The following is a 19,256-nucleotide window of genomic DNA, read 5'->3' as shown; positions in this document are numbered from 1 at the left end:
ATTTAAGTAATCATATTATAGGGGATAATTTTGAAAAGATGCTTTACAATGTTATATGCGTGCAAATGAGGAGTATTTACTTAAGGATGATAAAGTAATAATTAGGATATTATTTCATATTTTATTAAGAAATGTCAGCAGTTAGGAAATGAATAAGTTCTGAGGATCTAATACACAACATAGTGATTATAGTTAACAATAATGTATTATATGCTTGAAAATTGCTAAAAGAATAGATCTTAAATATCCTCATCTCCCTCCCTTCACAAAAGATAACTATGTGAGGTAGTGAATGTGTTAACTAACCTTATTGGAATCATTTTAGTTTATCCATTTACCAAATCATTACATTGTACATCTTAAATGTACACAATGTTATACATCAATTATATCACAATAAAGCTGGGAAAATGTCAGGCAAGGAATTGTGATATAAATAAACCTTTTGGAGAGCTTTCTTGAATCATCTCAGGTGTCATATAAACTAAAACAGTTTACTTTTAAATTTAAAAAATATGTACACATGACATATTTTAGCTTCACTTGGAGGATAGGGGTATGATATATTAAACAATATTAATATATTAGTATATTAGTATATCATTATTCCAAAACATTTAGAAATTATCCTTCTGCCCAGCCAGCATGGCTCAGTGATTGAGAGTCAACCTATGAACCAGGAGGTTACAATTTGATTCCTGGTCAGGGCACATGCCTGGGTTGTGGGCTTGTGCAGGAGATAGCCAATCAATGATTCTCTCTCATCATTGAAGTTTTTATATCTGTCTTCCCTCTCTCTTCTTTTCTGAAATCAATAAAAATATAAAAAATAAAATAATTTTTAAAAAGATTGAGTGACTTTATTTCTGGGTTCTCTACAGCCCAAGTGTCCATCAGTAGAAGAATGGATAAAATAGCTATGGTATATGTACATAATGGAATACTACTTGGCCATAAAAAGGAAGAAAATTTTACCCTTTGCAACAGCATGGATGGACTTGTAAAACACTGTACTAAGTGAAATAAGCCAGTCAAAGAAAGACAAGTACTGTATGGTTTCATGCATATGTGGAATTTAATGAACAAACTGGTCTGCCTGGCAAAATTGAGAAAAACTCACAGATAGAGAGCAGGCAGACAGTTCTGGTTGGTGGGGGGAGGTTGTTAGGCAGGGTGGAGGGATTGAGCAAAAAAGAAAAAAAAAGAGAGAGGACTCATGGAAATAAGCAACACTATGGTGATTGTGGGTGAGGGGAAAGAGGAGGATATGAAAGAGGGCATAGAAGTGATAAATGGTAATGGAAAAAATGAAATAAGAACTCATGGACAGGAACAACGGTATGGTGAGTGCAGGGGGCTTGGAGGTGGACGGGAGTACAGGTGGGATAAACAGTGATGGGAAAAATAAATAAAGAGGGGAAAAAGAGTGGGTGAGAAGCAATGTCACAGAATTTCTCCACACTGGTTGAAATGTCTTCACAAAAAAACTGAAAGGCAAAGAAAGTTAAACACAAGTATTCAGAATCTCCCATATATACTCCTCTACCCATGGAGTCCACAAGACAAACATCAGTTATACATAGGTCTTCGTCCTATTTCTGTAATGAATTTCTGAAACTTAATCTGACATGAGTTCTTACATTCTATAATGCTTGGATATTTAGGATTTATATCTTAAACAATATTTGAAAAAAAAAATACTTGTATGAATAACGCTCCTCTTCAGAAGTACCAGAAGAATTCTTCAGCATCAAATAGTTTTATTTTAGTAGACAAGATGTCAAGGTTTTATGCCTTTGAAAGGCATCTTTCTTTAATTCTAGTCTGGATGATTATAAATATAGCATTTTTACAGAAGATGATATTTTATAGACTTCTAAAAAAAAAGACTAGATGACTATAAAGTCCATTTTTATATCCAAATGACTGTGATTCTATTATTATCTGAGGAAAGAGATAGCACTGTATTACTGATGACATAATTAAAATAAAACAGCAATAAAATAAATTAAATAAAATACATGTAAAATAAATATAGTATTCATAAAATAAAATTAAACAGTAATAGAAAATTACATGTTAGTTTCCTAAATTTAGTTCCATGTACTAATGCCTTATTCTAAAGGTCTTGGTGATTTATTTACTGAATTAGTGTCAGTTCATTTATCTGAAGGAAAGAGAGATAATATTATTCAGATTTGAGATACAGCTTATAAAATCTAGCTGTCAGTTTATTTTAATATTTATTTTAAGATCTATAAAATACATGGGTAAAGCTTAAAATAATGAAATCTTAAATAAAGGGCTGTTTGCTTCGTAGCCACAAGACTTGATGGTGGTCTCAGAAATCAGTCTGGTTTATTTGGCTTCCTTTGCTTTTTACCCGAATTTGGAAACATAAGAAGTCCTTCCATTTATTTCAACTGGGTAAGTGAGGAAGTGCTCAATTTATCTTCTAGCAAAAAGTCTAGTGCTATTTGTTTTGTGGCTTCTTAATCTCTATGTTTTAAAACCTCTTGACATTTACAATGGCACCAATTTATCTACCTGATTCATGTGATCTTGATGATTAAAGAGTTCCACCCAAAGATAAAACTTATTGAAGACAAATGTCAGGAGATTGCCTGAGCCTCATGCACAGGATGTGCACAGGTACCTGATTCCAGACCTACCAGCAACGACTCTTCTTCATCTTGCGCTGGATACAAGTGGTTCAGCACAGAAAAGGGCCAAACAGACTGCTGGTTTCCTTGGCCTGGGTCTAAGCCCCACCCAAACAGACAATCAGTCCCTTCCAAAAAAGCAGTAAAAATCCATGACTTTAGATATTATTTTATGCAATTTATCATTAATAGGAGTACTGCCGAGGTCTTCCCGAACAAACTGAAAATACTAAGTAAAATAAGAAATTACCAAAAAGTTTTTGTAGTGATAAATCACAGATTTTTAACAACTGTACATAATACCAGTTATAAACCAAAATTATTGTTCTTGTACTTTAAAAAGTCCTAATATATAAAGAACAAGGGTCTGTAATGTCCAAAACGACTGAACGGATGACTGAATGCCAGGCTGTGCACGCAGCAGGCTCAGGTGGGCGGGGACTGGCTAGCAGGCTGAACTGCTGATCTCTCGGTCCCTCCTGGGTCGTGGGCGCCGTGGCGACCCAGCACTGACTGCTGCCACCAAGGTGGGTGCGATGCGATTGGTCGGGGGGCTCTGTGATTGCCCCAAAGAGGGAGGCCCAGGCTACCCGGCCAGCAGCAGTGGGCGGGGCCTCCCTCTGCAGGGTGATCAATCTCGGTGGACTGCGAGAGGGCGCAGGCCAGGTTGAAGGACACCACCTCTCCCCCCCCAAGTGCATGAATTTCATGCACCAGACCTCTAGTTATATATAATTGAATTATTTTTAAGAGAATCAAATTAATAGTAAGTAATGAGAAATTCATATATGTATAAGCATAAACACATATTTTTGAAAAATCCTCATTCAAGGATATGTTTATTGACTTTTAGAGAGAGGAAGAGAGAGAGGGAGAAACATTGATATGAGAGAGAAACATCAGTCCATTGATCCGTTGCCTCCTGTACACTCCCCGATAAGGGACTGAAGCCGAAACCTGGGTATGTGCCTTGACCAGAAGTTGAAACAACCACCTTTTTGTATACTGGACGATGCTCCAACCAAGTGAGCTACACTGGCCAGGGCATAAACACACACATATTTTTAAGAGAATCAAATTGAGAGCAATAATTGAAAAGGAATCATCATGAACTTTTGACAAACAAATAAAAATATAATAATTATTACATGGATTTTATATTCCTGTCAAATGATGTATAGCAAGTAAGCATTTCTGTGTAAGAGCATGTTATATGAGTCATACCTTTTCATGAACTTTCTGGCCAGGTTCCATCCCTTCAAGATGTTCTGACTCTGTGGATCCCTCACTTGATGCCATTTTCCTTTGTATATGAACATTTTGTTCACGCAAGGCAACAATCTGTAAAATAAAAAGAAAGCTTTTAAAATCTAAAGTAGAACATAAAGTATAAAAAATTTGAATTTATTTGAATGTGATTAAGAACTAATGAACACAATCAGAAAATAAACATTGTTTTACTCATTATTATTTCAAAAATATATTCAAAAATTGATTAGCATTTTGAATAACATTTATAATGTTTATAGGAATGTGAAAATTTTCTTTAAAAATTTTCTACTTGGAAAATGTATCTATCAGGTTGAAAATGTACCTAAATAAAAAGTATGATCCATGTGTTGTTAAATCAGAAATTACCTTCAAAATTAATTTATGAATTGTGATAAAATTTGCATTGGTCTATATTTTTAAAGCATACAAGAAAGATAAATAAAAAGATTGAAAGCTGAAGACTAATTATTAGCACAATCATTTACCCTAAGAAATAATGTATCTGCAATTTAAAAACTAACAAACACATAAGCTGGACTTAAATACTTGTAGCACTATCATAAGTACTTAGAATTAAATTGGTCTCACTGTCTTATTTTAATGACCATTGTCTTAGCACAGCTAGTCCAAATATAGTAGTTAATTAAAGAAAATCACCAACCAATAATCATCAAATAAACAAAGGACATAAATTAGTTGGGTGCTTGCACTGCTACCTGCCACTGCTTCAGTGCCCAGATGGACCGTGATGTGTTCACAAGATCAAGTGAACTTGCACATGCGCTCCAGCACTTGCATATATGGCATGCCATTTTCTAGGGGCACATCACCACACCATGAAGAACAATGATGTAAATGCCATTTCTTGAAGTACTGAAATCACTAAATGATTAGCCCCCTTGCTCCCATTCTTGCTCATCTACAATCTAGCTTTCACAAAGCAGCCAGTTTCTTCTTTTAAATTTACATTAATATTGTGTCATTTCTCAGCTTTCTAAAGAACCTCAATGTCTTCCCAACTTATTGAGTCTGCATTGAAATTTCTTAACAAGGCCTATAACTTCCTACATGATCCCTTTGGCCACAATTACCTCCTTTCTGTCCCCTAAATGTACCAGACTCTTCCTTACCCAGAAATGAGAAACATGATCTTCCTACCTGAACATCCTTCCCCAGCTCAGACCAGCCCACACAATCCCAGCCTTCCCAACTCAGCTGACACACCACCTCTCAGAGAAAACACGCCTTGATGTCAAACACTTATTACAATCTCCCTGTTTATTTTTGTGGGTGTTTCACTCATTAAAATATAATATTTTATTCCCTGTTTACTCACTTTGCTTGTCTATTCAGCTAACAGAAGAACTAATAATATCTCATGCGAAAATAATTTTCAAAGGAATGTCTTATTGGAAACATTTTCACATGAAGCAGCAATCATATTATTATGTGCATAGTATTCAATAAAAATGTGTTCAGTTACACAATGAATGTGGAAAAACAATGAGTGTAAAACTAACTCATCTGGAAATTACAAAAGATAAAGATTTAAAGTGTTTGAGAACTCCTTCAGAGACATCCTTTCATGTTAGTTAGTGTAGGAATGGATTAAATAAAAGGAAAGCCAAAATGAATTAGCCCTGCACATATCATTCTTATATAGGCAAGTTGTGCATGCATTTTCAATCCACTGAAGGCCCATGGAAATGTAGTCAGGAGACATTTCCACAATCATTTTAGCTGATCAACCATGACTTACTTGTCAAGTGTTCATTGACATTTGTTTCTAAATGCCCACCACCCCTTGATATTCCTTTTGGTAACAACATCTCACATTTTCATTGGAGAATTTCCGGATTTCCCTTTCAACTCTAATCCTAGAGGGACTGTCACTCAAGGGGTCAGAGCTGATGGCAAATAGCTGGGCACATGATCCAAGTCAGGGCAATTAGCATGTTCCTTGAGAAGCTTCTGGCAGAGGTATGGGGGGAGATTCTCTCTGCTATGGAAGAGAAGCTGGTAGGAGATGATCAGGGTACTGTTTGCCACTATTGTAGTTCTGCCTTCTGATGAATTTTTCTGTTCTTGATTCTAGCTTTTCTTTTTTTTTTTTTACGTCTTTTGCCATTTTTTAAATCATCTGTGGTTTCTCCTGACTTCTTTTTAAATTTTATTTTTCAATTACAGTTTACATTCAATATTATTTTGTATTAGTTTCAGGCATACATATAGTATAGTGGTTAGATAATCATATGCTTTATAAAGTGTTCCCCCTGATATTTCCAGTACCCACCTGGCACCATACATTGTTATTACAATAGTATTGACTATATTTATCTCTGCCTCTGGCATTTCAGCATTAACCCTTTGCACTCACTTGCTTTTTTCTCGATTCCTTTATTCTAATGCTAACCGTGTCGAGTCACACTCGACATCTGAGTGCAAAAGGTTAAAAGCCAAATTTTTCCCCTTTATGTTCAAACTAGTTTGGATAGTTTTCTGTCAGTTGCAACTAAAAGTGTCCTTGCCATGTACCCTGGTTGCAGGCTCGATCCCCAGGGTGAATTCCAGAGGCAACCAATTAATGTGTATCTCTCACATCGATGTTTCTCTCTCTCTCTCTCTCTCTCTCTCTCTCTCTCTCTCTCTCTCTCCCTCCCCTCCACTCTCTCTAAAAATATCAATGGAAAAAATATCCTTGGATGAGGACAATAATAATAACAAAAGTGTCCTGCAAATATAGCAGTGAACATCAAAGGCAACACAGCATATGGAATTGCTAAGAGGAGATTTTGTAAAATTACTAATAATTTACCAGGCACAATGGGAGAAACTTTTTCTTATATAAGAGCTCTATGTATTCCTAATACTACAGGTTCACTATTTCTGTGTAAAAAGTATCTGGAGGAAGATGGGATTAGGACAGGAGACTAAAAAAACTAAAGCAGTTCAACTAAAGCTCTGGCCTCTGCATGCTTCTATCTTTCTGGCATTCTGCTTGAGAAGCTCTGACCCCATACAATGGACTTCTGGTGGTCTTTCAAGTCTGGAAAATTCCCTAGCTCTCATTCCTTGTTTCTACCGAACTCTCTCTGGGATTCTACCATGTCTTCCAACAGATGCTCTCCTATCCCTTTGTCTTTGAACAACTGTTTTCCCTGCCAACCTGGAGAGATTCATTCACTTCACAAATTTTCATTGAGCACAGGCATTGGGGAAAAACAAATTAAGGGGAAAGAAGAAATTCTTGCCTTAACAAAACTTTAATTCTTGTTGGAGGAGAGAAACTATAAAAAAAAAATAAGTAGCATGCATTTTTAAATGGTGATAATTGCAAACTGTAAATGAAAGCAAGGGAGAGGTGCTGTGAGGTGCAGTTTCCTTAGGAATTGGGTGCTTTCTGGGTATAGACCTGAGGACACGGACAAAGACAGCAATGTGGATATCAGAGAGAAGAGCCCTCCGGGCAGAGGGTGGGGAAGATGTAAATCCTTATTGAAAACAGAGTTTGAGATTCATGCAAATGTTTCAGTGAGTTCTTCAAATGATGTAAAATGTCCTTTTCAAAAGGAAACTAAACACCAGTGAAAATTTATGCCTTAGAACTTGAGGTTTGAGGAAATATACAGAAACATGTGATTCCTTTTTTTAAAAAGTGATTTTGGAGAAAATACAATTTATGTTCCTGAATTTTGAAATATTTCAAGAGTTTAAGATGTATTAATCCATTTATTTAACAAATACTCATTAATCACTGTTCCAAGTATCAGATACCACTGGGAAAAAGGCAGATCAAGCAATGAGATTGCATTCTAGCAAAAAAACAAAACAAAACAAACACACACACACACAAAAGCAGTAAGATAACAAAATAGCAATGAATTGTTAAGCTCTTAAAATGTGTTTGAGATTGTGCTAAACACATTATAGAAATTTGCATCTCTAAAACAACTGTTTACCTGTTCTATGCTTTCTAACCAAGTTTGAGATTTCTTCAAAGCAGACTTTGAGACAAGTAATAATGTGCACGTAGTTTATTTATCCTTAAATAATCTTGAAAGGCCTTGATTGAGTCCTGGCCTCTTTAGGTGTAACTGGGTATATGACCTTGTACACATTACTTAAACTCAAGTTCATGCTCCTCTGCTATAAAATGAGGGATAATAATACCTTTTAGTGTTTGTACTGTAAAGTACTTAGTCAACTTTGGTGTACATTAAAACTTCATTACATAATAACAAAGACCTCCATTCAACTCTTCAACTTTATCTTCCTATCCACACTTTGTGTTCTGGCTTATTGAAGGTATTGCTTTCACACACATAGGAAATGCCATCTTGACTGGGTTTTTATTCATATTGATTACCCATTGTGAGATGGTAGAAAAAATATATATCTCTGCCTCCAATATCTGGCATAAAGTTCCCAAAACCCTTGGAAATTCCTACGTGATAAGAGCAGTAGGAGCATCTTTTGTTCTACTGAGGTGACTTTGGGTGTGTTTCTGGATGGAGGCTGGTCACCAGAAGACCTAAGCTATGATTGGAAGCTCTGCATTTTCAGTCCCATCCCCCATCCTCCAGAGAGTGGAGAGGGACTGGAAATGGAGTTGTTTGATCATGCCTATGTAATGACGCCTCCATAAAAATCCCCAAACTGCAGGTGTCGGGGAACTTTCAGGTTGGTGATGAATCCATGTACTGGGAGGGTGATGCACCCCAATTTCACAGGGACAGAAGCTCTTGCACTCAGGATGCTTCCAGACATTGCCATATGTATCTCTGCATCTGGTTGTTCATCTGTATCCTTTAACATATCCTTTAATAATGTGTAAACATGAGTTGAAGCTGTTTTCCTGAGTTCTGTGAGCTGCTCTAACATATTCATCAAACCCAAGGAGGTTGAAAGGACCTCTGATTTAAAGCCAGTTAGTCAGAGGCACAGCTGATAATTTGTACTTGCCATTGGCATCTAAAATGTGATGGGAGTAATCTTATGGGACTGAGCCCTGTGAGATCTGACACTATCTCCAAGTGGATAGTGTGAGAATTGAGTTCAATTGTAGGACACCCAGTAGTTGTCTCAGTGAATTGCTTGGTGGTGGACAAACTCCCACGTACCTGGTATCAGAAGTGTTGTGGATGTTGTAGTAGTGCGAGAGTAAAGGAGAAACACAGCAGGTAGACAGGGTTTTCTCTACATACCCTTCCTCCTTTTAACTGCCGTTTAGTCATCTTTTAGTTCTTAGCTTATATGACACTCACTTTGGGATGGGTTCTGAGACCATCCTACCTTCCAGGGATTTAAGTTATGTAATCCCTTAGTATTCTCCAATGACTCATGTCAGCCAAACATCACTCTTTATCACAGTTGGCTGTTAGTTTTCTGACTGCCCATCTTGGCACTGAGTGCCTTGAGACCAGAAGCTATATCTGATTATTTATTCTCAGTTCTTAGAGTAATGACTGACAAATAGGAGGCACTCTAGAAATGTTATGAAGTGTTGAATGACAGGAAACCGTGTGAATGAAAAAGAACTGTAGGGAGTTGGATAAATTGAATGGAAAAGTAATCAAGTATTTATGCATGGAGAAAAAAATTAGTCATCCACATAGAAGACTATATAAACTTAAAGTATTTCCCAAAGTTTATATCACATGATTCAAGGTTAAAAGAGAGTCCTCAACATAGAAGAATTGATTGGGGAAATTAAGAAAGAAAAGAACATAGCCTTGTAGGATCATGGCAATGCCAGCTTAATAAAAGTCAGAAAGAGATAGGATGGAAATATAAAGTAGTAGGCAATTTCATCATGTCTTAAAATCTTTACAAGTATATTGCATCTAGTTAATGTGTTTCAGGTGCATTGAACTACATGCTGTGTTTATAAACATTAGATTTACAACAGATGGAAAAATAGAATTCCAAGGGTGTCTAGAAATTTATTTCTGTTAACATAATTCTTAAAGTAGGAAAAGAAAATAAACGTAAATTAATTTAGTTTTTACTCCCTCCCCCCCTTCTTCATTTTTGAAAATATTAATGTACAGGACATTTTCTGAAGTTAAGGAAAAAAAAAAATAAGAGAGAGGAGCTTTGAAAATAAATTTGTAATTAAGAACTACTAGCAATAATAATAGCTGCTATTTCTTGAACATCTATGATATGCCACATACATGCAAAGCAGTTTGCATATAATATCTCATTTAATCCTCCCAATAACCTTATAAACTGGATATTGTTTTTATTTTAAAAGGGAAGAAACTAGCATAGGGGAAATAAGCAATGTACTTGAGGTCATAAGAAAAAGAAACTACATAGGCAGATCTCCAAACCAGATCTGATACCTTCAAAATTTATGTTTATAAGCATTACTCTATAATGCTATTTAAAAAATAATAAAACAATTCACAGGATATACAATTCAAATATCTATCTAGTCCTGCTACTGTTCTGTGGGTTGACAGCAGGGGAATTTACTTGCCCCGATTTGGCAAAATAATTTGGATACAGTTAGAAGATGTCTCCCTTGATACCTAGGAATTAAAATCATGCTGTTTACATTACTTATAATTTTAAGCGATAAATCTATGTGTTACAGGCATTTCAATTTACCTTGAAAACTTCCCAGCTACTTTTAAAAATAAATCATGTCTAGGCCTCATGTTAATTCTCCAGGGATCTGCATTCTGAGGTCTTCAAGTTCATATTTGCCTTTACCTACTTAACAACGACTTTCAGACAGTGCCTGCATTTAATTAACAAAGATTATTTTCATCTATTTTTACCCCAAGCTCAATTAACAATTTCAAGAGTGAGACTCACAGAAGTCTCACCACACCAACACATAATTTGCTTCTGCACACATACTTATTTTAATTAAGCTGAATTCCATGCTTAGATTACACTGAGGTTGCAATATAAAAACAAAATAAAGCAACTACAAGAACAGAAGGGATTTACAATTTCCACTTAAGTAACTCTCCAGCCACAATAGTTTGGATTTGTGTACTTATATATTAATTGGGAAACTATAAGAATTGAGAAATAAGGCGCACTTTGGCAGGGGATACTCTTTGCTTTATGCCATCAAGGCTTAGGAAAGCTTTGCTAGGAAAGCTTCTACTCTGGGATAGGGCGGGAAACCTGTAAAAGCCTTTTCTGGCTCCTATCCTGGAGTGGTGGTGAGGACCACTTCCGGTTTGACTCGGCTGGATATGAATCCATTTTTGTCCAAATAAACTCTTAACATTTTTATGATGCTTCTGTTTATCTTGCAACATGTCTCACAGTTGGAAAAAATAGGACTTATTAAAGGTATAGATTATTATAAATGGCATCTTGGCATAGAATAGAGGCTTCCTTCATGATGTTCCCCACTATCACTCCTCAGGCCTCTAACCCTCTAATTTGACTTGACCTTCACCTAAGGGCAGAACAACTGACTGCAGTAATTATCTCGCCCCCTCAAAAAACAAACAAACAAACAAACAAAACAACAACAAAAAACAGTAAGAATAAGGAGTCCAAGTTATTCCAAGAAGAGAGTCACAGCAAACTTAATAGTCCAGTGGGTCCAAAAATAATCAGTTCAGAGTAGCTCTGTGAATGAGTCCCTTTCTTCAAAGTTTCAATAAATGTTTATTTTTTATGAAATATCTTAAGACAGGAATAAAAGTTTCTACTTTCATTGCTTTATATGTACTAGGAAGTATTAAAATGCTTTGAGAAAATGCTGATTATGAAATTAATAAAGGTAAACCTATGTAATACTAATCATGTCTCTGTCATCTGCTTATTCAAGTGAGATTTATCCACTGTCAGGAATTTTTGGATGTTTTAGAATGAAAGTTCTGCTTTCAAAATTCAAACATGCTACATTTCTATCAATAAATATTGTACTTTTTAAAAAAGTATCATTTAATTTAATCTCTCTTATCTGAGTATTAACCACGCCCTACCCTGCTTAGCCTCTGAGATCAGACAAGAAATTTGTTGCATTCGGGGGGTTGAGGTGATGGGGAAATCAAGAGTTTTTCCTCAATTTATATCGTTTTAGTTATGTAAGATGAATGAGTTTGAAGGATCTCCTATACAACATACTGGTAGTGTCTACAGTTAACAAAAAATAATAAGAACAAATCAACAAAAGAACACAACATTTTTGGAGGTGAAGGATATGTTTAGTACTTTGATTGTGGTGATGTTATAATGAGTGTATGCACATGTCCAAACTAAAAAAAAAAGTGCATATTACATAGGTGCAATGTTGTATATCAGTTATATCTCAATATCACTTATAAAAAGAGATGGCCAAGCATATAAAATAATAAATAAAATTAATCTCTTTGAAGATGGAATATATTCCCCTTTCTGCACCATGAGATTTAACCTCCTCAGCCAGGCATGGCTAACACTATAAGTACGCACTTTAGTTTTTTTTGTGGTTTTTTTTTTTCCCCCAATCAGAGCTGAAGTGACAAAATTATAGGCTGTGTCTTAGAACAATTCTCTTTCGCTCTGCATGCTAAGGGAAAGAGTCTTAAGGCGGGGGAGAAGGATTTCAAAGGGCTTGAATTGTACTTGAGAAAATACAGAAGGCGGAAAATATATCCATTAGTCATTCTTGCATATAAAACAGCAAGCCAGGGCAAGAAAAAGAATTTACCCATTTAGTGCGTTCCTTAGAAATAACAAAAGAAGCACAGTAAACCCATTATTCTGAACAATTCCTTTAAAAGTAATCCATTTGCTTGAGCTTTAATGGAATTAATCATATGTTGTATTCTTTTGGGTGCATTTCAATTTTATTTTTATGTGATTTTTAAATGTGAACATATTTAAAAAATGTCAACTTGTAAAGGGAACAGAACTTATGTGATCTTTATTTTTATGGGTAAAGAAAATGAAGCTTACAGAAAATGAATGAATGATAAATCTCTTCCTGTCCCCAACAAATTTCCACGTTATCAGTCCCAATGTAGGACACGCATTCCACCTCTTACATGCCAGTTCAGTCATCTTTAAAATGAGTTGGACAGTATCATGGCTAAAAACATCAGCATCAACATCAATAACAGTAATATTTACTCTCTGCTAAGCACAGTTTTAAGTATTTGGCATGTAAAAACTCATTTAAATCTCACAACAACCTCACAAGATAAGTTCTATTATTAGAATGGAGCTAATTGAGGCAGAGAGGATGTCAGGAAATTGCCTATAGTCACAGAGCTAGCAAATGGGAGAACCACTTGAGAGAAATAAAATTCCCTGGCTGGAGATCACAGCTCTGGTCCGCTGTGTGTCTGCTCCTTTCCTTTCTTGCCCTCAGCCTTCTTCTCTCAGCCAGGGCAGAATATCTTCACAGCACCCAATTAAGTATTCTATATAGAATGAAGGTTTTATACTTGAAACTTTCACCCACTTGTCCACACTATCTCCTAACCACTCCTTACTGTTTATAGAAAATGATGTATTCTTTTGCTCCTTCTTATTTCTATTGTGATCCTTATCTCACTGCTTTGTAATCTCCTGTTTATGGGTTATATGCTCTATGTTTATGTCTTATTTAGGTCAAGGTTCTTAGTAGCTGTTCAAAGTCACTTTCATCAAAATCACCTATGATACTTGTTAAAAGTATGGAATCCATTTAATGAATCTAAATTTGAATATGCTTCCAGGTGACCCTTATACACCCTTTATTCTAAGGACTAACACATGAATTCTTCAAGCGCAGTTTTTCTCGTGTCGCTTTACTGGAGGCAGAGGCAGCAGCCCAGTGAAAGGCTGCTGACGGCCTGTGACAGATTGGGCCTCTAGGGCATGACCTGTGTGATCATCCAGTGCAGGGGTGATCCCCTTCAGGCTCCTATTTTTGTCAGGCCTGCAAGCTAAAAATGGTTGTGCGTTTTTGAACGGTTGAAAATCATCAAAAGAAGGAGAATACTCTGTGACACATAAAAATTATAAGAAGTTTCATTTCCAGTGTCCACAAATTCATTTTTATTGGAACGTGGCCAGGCTCACTTTTCACATAATTGTCTATGATTGCTTTCGCTCTACAATGGTAGAGGAGTCTTGATAGAGACCATATGACCACTGAGCCTAAAATATTTATTAGCCCTTCAGAGAAGAGTTTTCAGATCCCTCATGTAGTAGTTTATGTGCATCCTTAAAAAAAACCTGTTCAAATGAACCCAGTGAAAGTCAAAACTAAACTCTTACTCCTGATTTTTAGATTTATGCCCTCTTATTCACTTGAACACATTATTTCTGATTTCATTTAAATCGGTAGAAACATTGGATAACTTATCTATGGAACTGCAATACTGAACTGAGTGAATATAGTTTTCATATATGATTTGGTATACTTGTGTCTGAAAAAGGAATATTTTGGATGACATGATGAATTAGTTAATCATATTATAAAAATAAGAACTAAGAGAACATGAAAATATCAATATATATAAAAGCCTAAGTGACCGTTATGACTGAATGACTAGAATGACCAGAATGATTGGTTGACCAGTCGCTATGACGCACTGACCACCAGAGAGCAGATGCTCAATGCAGGAGCTGCCCCTGGTGGTCAGTGTCCTCACAGAGCCAACCTCCTGCGGCTCCTTCCCCAGCAGGCCTGGCCCCGATTGGCCCCTCCCCCTGGTGGGGCCGGCCCCGATCGGCCCTGATCCCTGGCCAGGCTGAGGGACCCCACCCTTGCACAAATTCATGCACTGGGTCTCTAGTTTTAAAAATAAGTGTGGATAACATTTTCAATACTCTACCCATAGTTTTATAAATTTTTTCAGTCTTTATCACTAAAATTATTTTTAAATTTATATTTCTAATATTAGTTCTTTGAGGGTTGGGGTTCTTTTTCTTTTTTTAATCTTTATTGTTGAAAGTATTACATATGTCCCCCTTTCCCCTCATTGACCTCTTCTAGCCTGCTCTGGTCCCCTGCCCCAGGCCCTCACCATCCTATTGTCTGTGTCCATGGGTTATGCATATATGCATACAAGGTCTTTGGTTGTTTCTGACTTGGTTACCTATATGTCCTCAAGGCTCCAAACAGTGCTCAGTACTGTCCAGTAGATAATACAGAGCACTGATTAACAGCATGAACTAGGAAGTAGAATTCTGGTTCCACTACTTTTTGGCAGTGTGGACTTAGGTTATTTTCCGTCTATGTGCCTCAGGTTCCTTCCCCACCCTCTCTCTCCCTCTACCAATGCTGACATTTGTAACACCAACCTCAAAGGTTACTAATGTGAAGATAAAATTAAATAAAATGTATAAAACACTTAGAAGAGGGGCTCTTATGCTTTAGGTAACTTGTAAGTTCTGGTGATTAATGTTTTACTAAATGTTTACTGAATGATTATTGTTTCTGCTAAATATAAGTATGATATTGAAATATTACCTTTATATGCATTTTTATAAATTTTTTTCATTGTCTTCAGGTTTTCTTTTTAACTTTTATTTCTACTTATTTATGCTGGTATGGGAATGCAATTGATATTTGTGTCTATATTTTACAAAACTTTATTAAATGTACTAATAAATTCCAAGCACTCTTTTTTTGGAGTTAATTTTTTCACTTTCTTTGAGCTATAATTTTAAAATAAAATTGTAAGTCTTTAAAGTATTAAAGTGATGTTTTGATATATATGTACATTGTGACCAAGCATTCTTTATATTCTGTGTTCTAGATGTTATTGTTGAACTTCAATATTCATTCTCTTACTCTTTAGCAATAGAAACCCTTCATATGGCCATGTAAATACAGGTTGTACTTGCTGGTCTCTTTTACAGCTTAGAGTGATTGTGAAACAAGTTTTGTTAAATGAAAGTAAGCAAAAATCATTGGTACTACTTCCTTATCGTGCCTCTGAAAGTTATGTTATCCCTATATGTTTCTTGATCTGCTTCCATATCCTGCTGGCTAGAAGTGGGTAGGCACTTCTACCCAAACAGTTGTGGCAAGTACTTCAACCGAAAGATACAAGTCGTGTGTGTGTGTGTGTGTGTGTGTGTGTGGATGTGTGTGTGTGTGTGTGTGTGTGTGTGTGTGTGAAGCCAATAAAAATTCTGATAAACTCTATCAGTAAGAAAGGATAAAAGAAAGTTACACAAATGGATCTTATGATGTAGAACCACCTACATAGTTTGGAAACACCATACTGAGTTTGTGAACAGTTAAATTAGTTGTTCCAGAAAGTATGTCTAAGATGATGCACTCTACCAGTGATATGAATAATTAGGATATAAATGGAATGTTCTTTCTTACATTTCAAGGGGTCATGGTCCTCAGCAGTAAATTCAATAACCATAGGTTTTCTACCATCATGGTAGAAAGTGTGCAAAGATAATTGCACACCTGGTCTGAGCACCATTTTGGACTGGGGGTGTTACTATGAGGTGATCCGATGGTCAGATGGAGTTTAATATTCTACCGCAAATACCAAGTAAGGCAAGGTGATGTAGGGTTGGATGTTGGCCAAGTCATGCATGAGACATATATCAGAGTCCCCTGGAGAACTGGGTTACGATCTGAATGACTAAGGCCAGGAAAGGGGATCAGCGTGTAAATTGGTACAAACATTTAGATCATTAGTGTCCTCCTGCAGCAAATCCAGTACTTAGTCTTGACCTCATAGATGCTTCTACATTGAGCCTAAAGGTGTCACCCCCTGAACATTAGGTTGAATACCTGGAAAAGTGTTTTGAGCATGTTAGTTTCATTTCTGGCGAACTTAGTCCTACATTCCAAAGCATATTCCAGGAGTTCTAAATAATGTTGGGCAGAAAGCTCCTGAACACTTGCATGATATTTTAATCACCCTTTCATGGGAAAGTTCTATGTGTCTCCCAACTTATTTTCATTAGAGAAGAGGCATCAACATAATTTTGATTATTACCATGCTATTTATCATTTACTGAGTGATATAGTCATTGTGCTAGACTTTTTTAAAATTTTGCATTATCTTATTTCATTGTTACAATAGACTTTCAGGTAGGTATTGATCTCATCCAATTTTTACTGGTAGATATTTACAGGTTTGAAATGAAAAATGACTTATCTAAAGTCACATAGATTGCAAATGGCAGGTTACAGAGTCAAACCTATGTCTGTCTGCTTCAAAGCCCATGGTTTTTCTCTACCATGTTTCCCCTCTAGTTCTCAACTAGAGGCTCAAATGAGAATCAATTATATAAGTTTTTTCTTTTATTTTGTTGAGTTCAGATAGCTTGGATACATTTGAATTTTTCAGGTGATGCTGGTATATGGCATATACCTCTACGTCTCTTCTTTGGTGATAGGTTTCTATGTATCAGAAAGAATTTTTTAAAGCACATCAGAGATTCAGCAGATTGCTCTTCTTCTATCTAATCTATATATATATATATATATGAAAGCCTAAGCAACCACATGACCGGCCAGTAGCTATGATGTACACTGACCACCAGGGGGCAGGTGCTCAATGCAGGAGCTGCCCCCTGGTGGTCAGTGTGCTCCCACAGTGGGAGCACTGCTCAGCTGACTGATGGGCACCAGATGCCAGGCTGACGACTGGCGGACACAGCTACAGTGACGTGAACCTCTCCCACAGACACTCCCCCCGTGCACCTGAGCGGCAGGGGCAGGTGCAGTGGGGCCGGGATGAGCGTTAGTGGCGCGGCGCCAAACCTGAGCTTGGGCTCCCTGCCGGGTACCTACTACTTCACGTATTACTTTGTGCTGTGTGGGATTGACATGGACAGCAGGCTGGAGCCCAATGAGCTGGCGGGTAAGGCCGGGCTGCAGCAGCGTGGAGGTTCACTGATCCCCACAGGCCAGGCCGAGAGACCCCACCAGTGCACGAATCCATGCACTGGGCCTCTAGTCCTATATAATAAAAGCCTAATATGCAAATTGACCGAACAGCGGGGCGACCAGTTGCTATAATGTGCGCTGACCACCAGGGGACAGACACTCAACGCAGGAGCTGCCCCCTGTGGTCAGTGTGCTCCCACAGGGGGAGTGCTGCTCAGCCAGAAGCTGGGTTCACGGCTGATGAGCGCAGCGGTGGTGGCGGGAGCCTCTCTCGCCTCCCCATTAGCACTAAGGAGCAGCGAGCCGAGCAGTAAGGAGCAGTGAGCAGGCGGGTGGTAAGGAGGGAGGGGTCCTGGACTACGAGAAGGATGTGGACATCTCCCAAGGTCTCCCGGACTGATAGAGGGAGCAGGCCGGGCTGAGGGACTCCCCCACCCCCAGTGCATGAATGTCGTGCACCAGGCCTCTAGTTTATATATATATAAAAACCTAAGTGACTGTTCAACCATTCGACTGGTGCTATGATGCTCATTGACCACCAGGGGGAAGATGTTCAATGCACAGGCATGGAAAAATGGAACAGACTGATGAATCTCAGAGGGAAGGGGGGGAGGGCGGGAAGAGATTAACCAAAGACCTTATATGCATTCTAGAGGCCATGCACCGGTGGAGTCCCTCAGCCTGGCCTGTGGGGATCAGGCTGAAACTGGCAGTCTGACATTCCCCCAGGGGTCCCGGATTGCGAGAGGGTGCAGGCCAGGCCGAGGGACCCCACCGGTGCACAAACCTGTGCACTGGGCCTCTAGTATTATCTAATAAAAAAGGGGAATATGCTAATTGACCATCATGCCCTCACAAATGGCAGCACCCACAGCCAATAAAGAGGGAATATGCTAATTGACTGCCATCACAAGATGGCAGCACCCATAGCCACAATATGGTGGCGCCCAGTCTCCTCAGTCCCGCCTCATCCAGCCTCAGTCCCCCAGTCCCCTCAGCCCCATCTCATACAGCCTCAGTCTCCCAGTCCCCTCAGCCCTGCAGGGGAAGGCAGTTGGGGGCGATCAGACCAGCAGGGGAGGGCAGTTGCAGGTGATCGGGCCAGCAGGGGAGGGTAGTTGGGGATGATCATGCCGGCAGGGGAGCAGTTAGGTGTTAATTATGCCAGCAGGGGAGCGGTTAGGGGTGATCAGGCTGGCATGCAGAGTGGTTAAGGGCAATCAGGCAGGCAGGCAGGCAGGCAAGTGGTTAGGAGCCAGCAGTCCCAGATTGTGAGAGGGATGTCTGACTGTGGGATCGGGCCTAAACTGGCAGTTTGACATCCCCAAGGGGTTCCAGATTGGAGAGGGTGCAGGCTGGGCTGAGGGACACCCCTCCCCACCGCCCCCCCCCCATGCATGAATTTTGTGCACTGGAACTCTAGTATTGAAATAATAGCTTATTTTCCTCCCCCAGGCCTTCTGTTCTGGATACAACAGAAACATCAGTGAGGATACAAATTCATC

General features: G+C 38.2%; 1 protein-coding gene across 5 annotated transcripts in view; it reads right to left on the bottom strand.

Annotated features, from left to right (window-relative positions):
* Positions 1–19,256, bottom strand: part of PPFIA2 (PTPRF interacting protein alpha 2) — a 476,100-nt gene that overhangs the window by 126,509 nt on the left and 330,335 nt on the right. For all 5 annotated transcript variants that reach the window (XM_008143799.3, XM_008143801.3, XM_054718820.1 and 2 more), the window contains one exon: positions 3,888–4,004. In XM_008143799.3, coding sequence (XP_008142021.1) covers positions 3,888–4,004 — 117 coding nt within the window. The remainder of the gene's footprint in view (positions 1–3,887; positions 4,005–19,256) is intronic.

The sequence above is a fragment of the Eptesicus fuscus genome, chromosome 7, assembly GCF_027574615.1.
Source record: "Eptesicus fuscus isolate TK198812 chromosome 7, DD_ASM_mEF_20220401, whole genome shotgun sequence".
Taxonomy (NCBI): domain Eukaryota; kingdom Metazoa; phylum Chordata; class Mammalia; order Chiroptera; family Vespertilionidae; genus Eptesicus; species Eptesicus fuscus.
The sequence above is the reverse complement of the archived record's forward strand: the minus strand, read 5'-3'. Positions and strand labels throughout refer to the sequence as shown.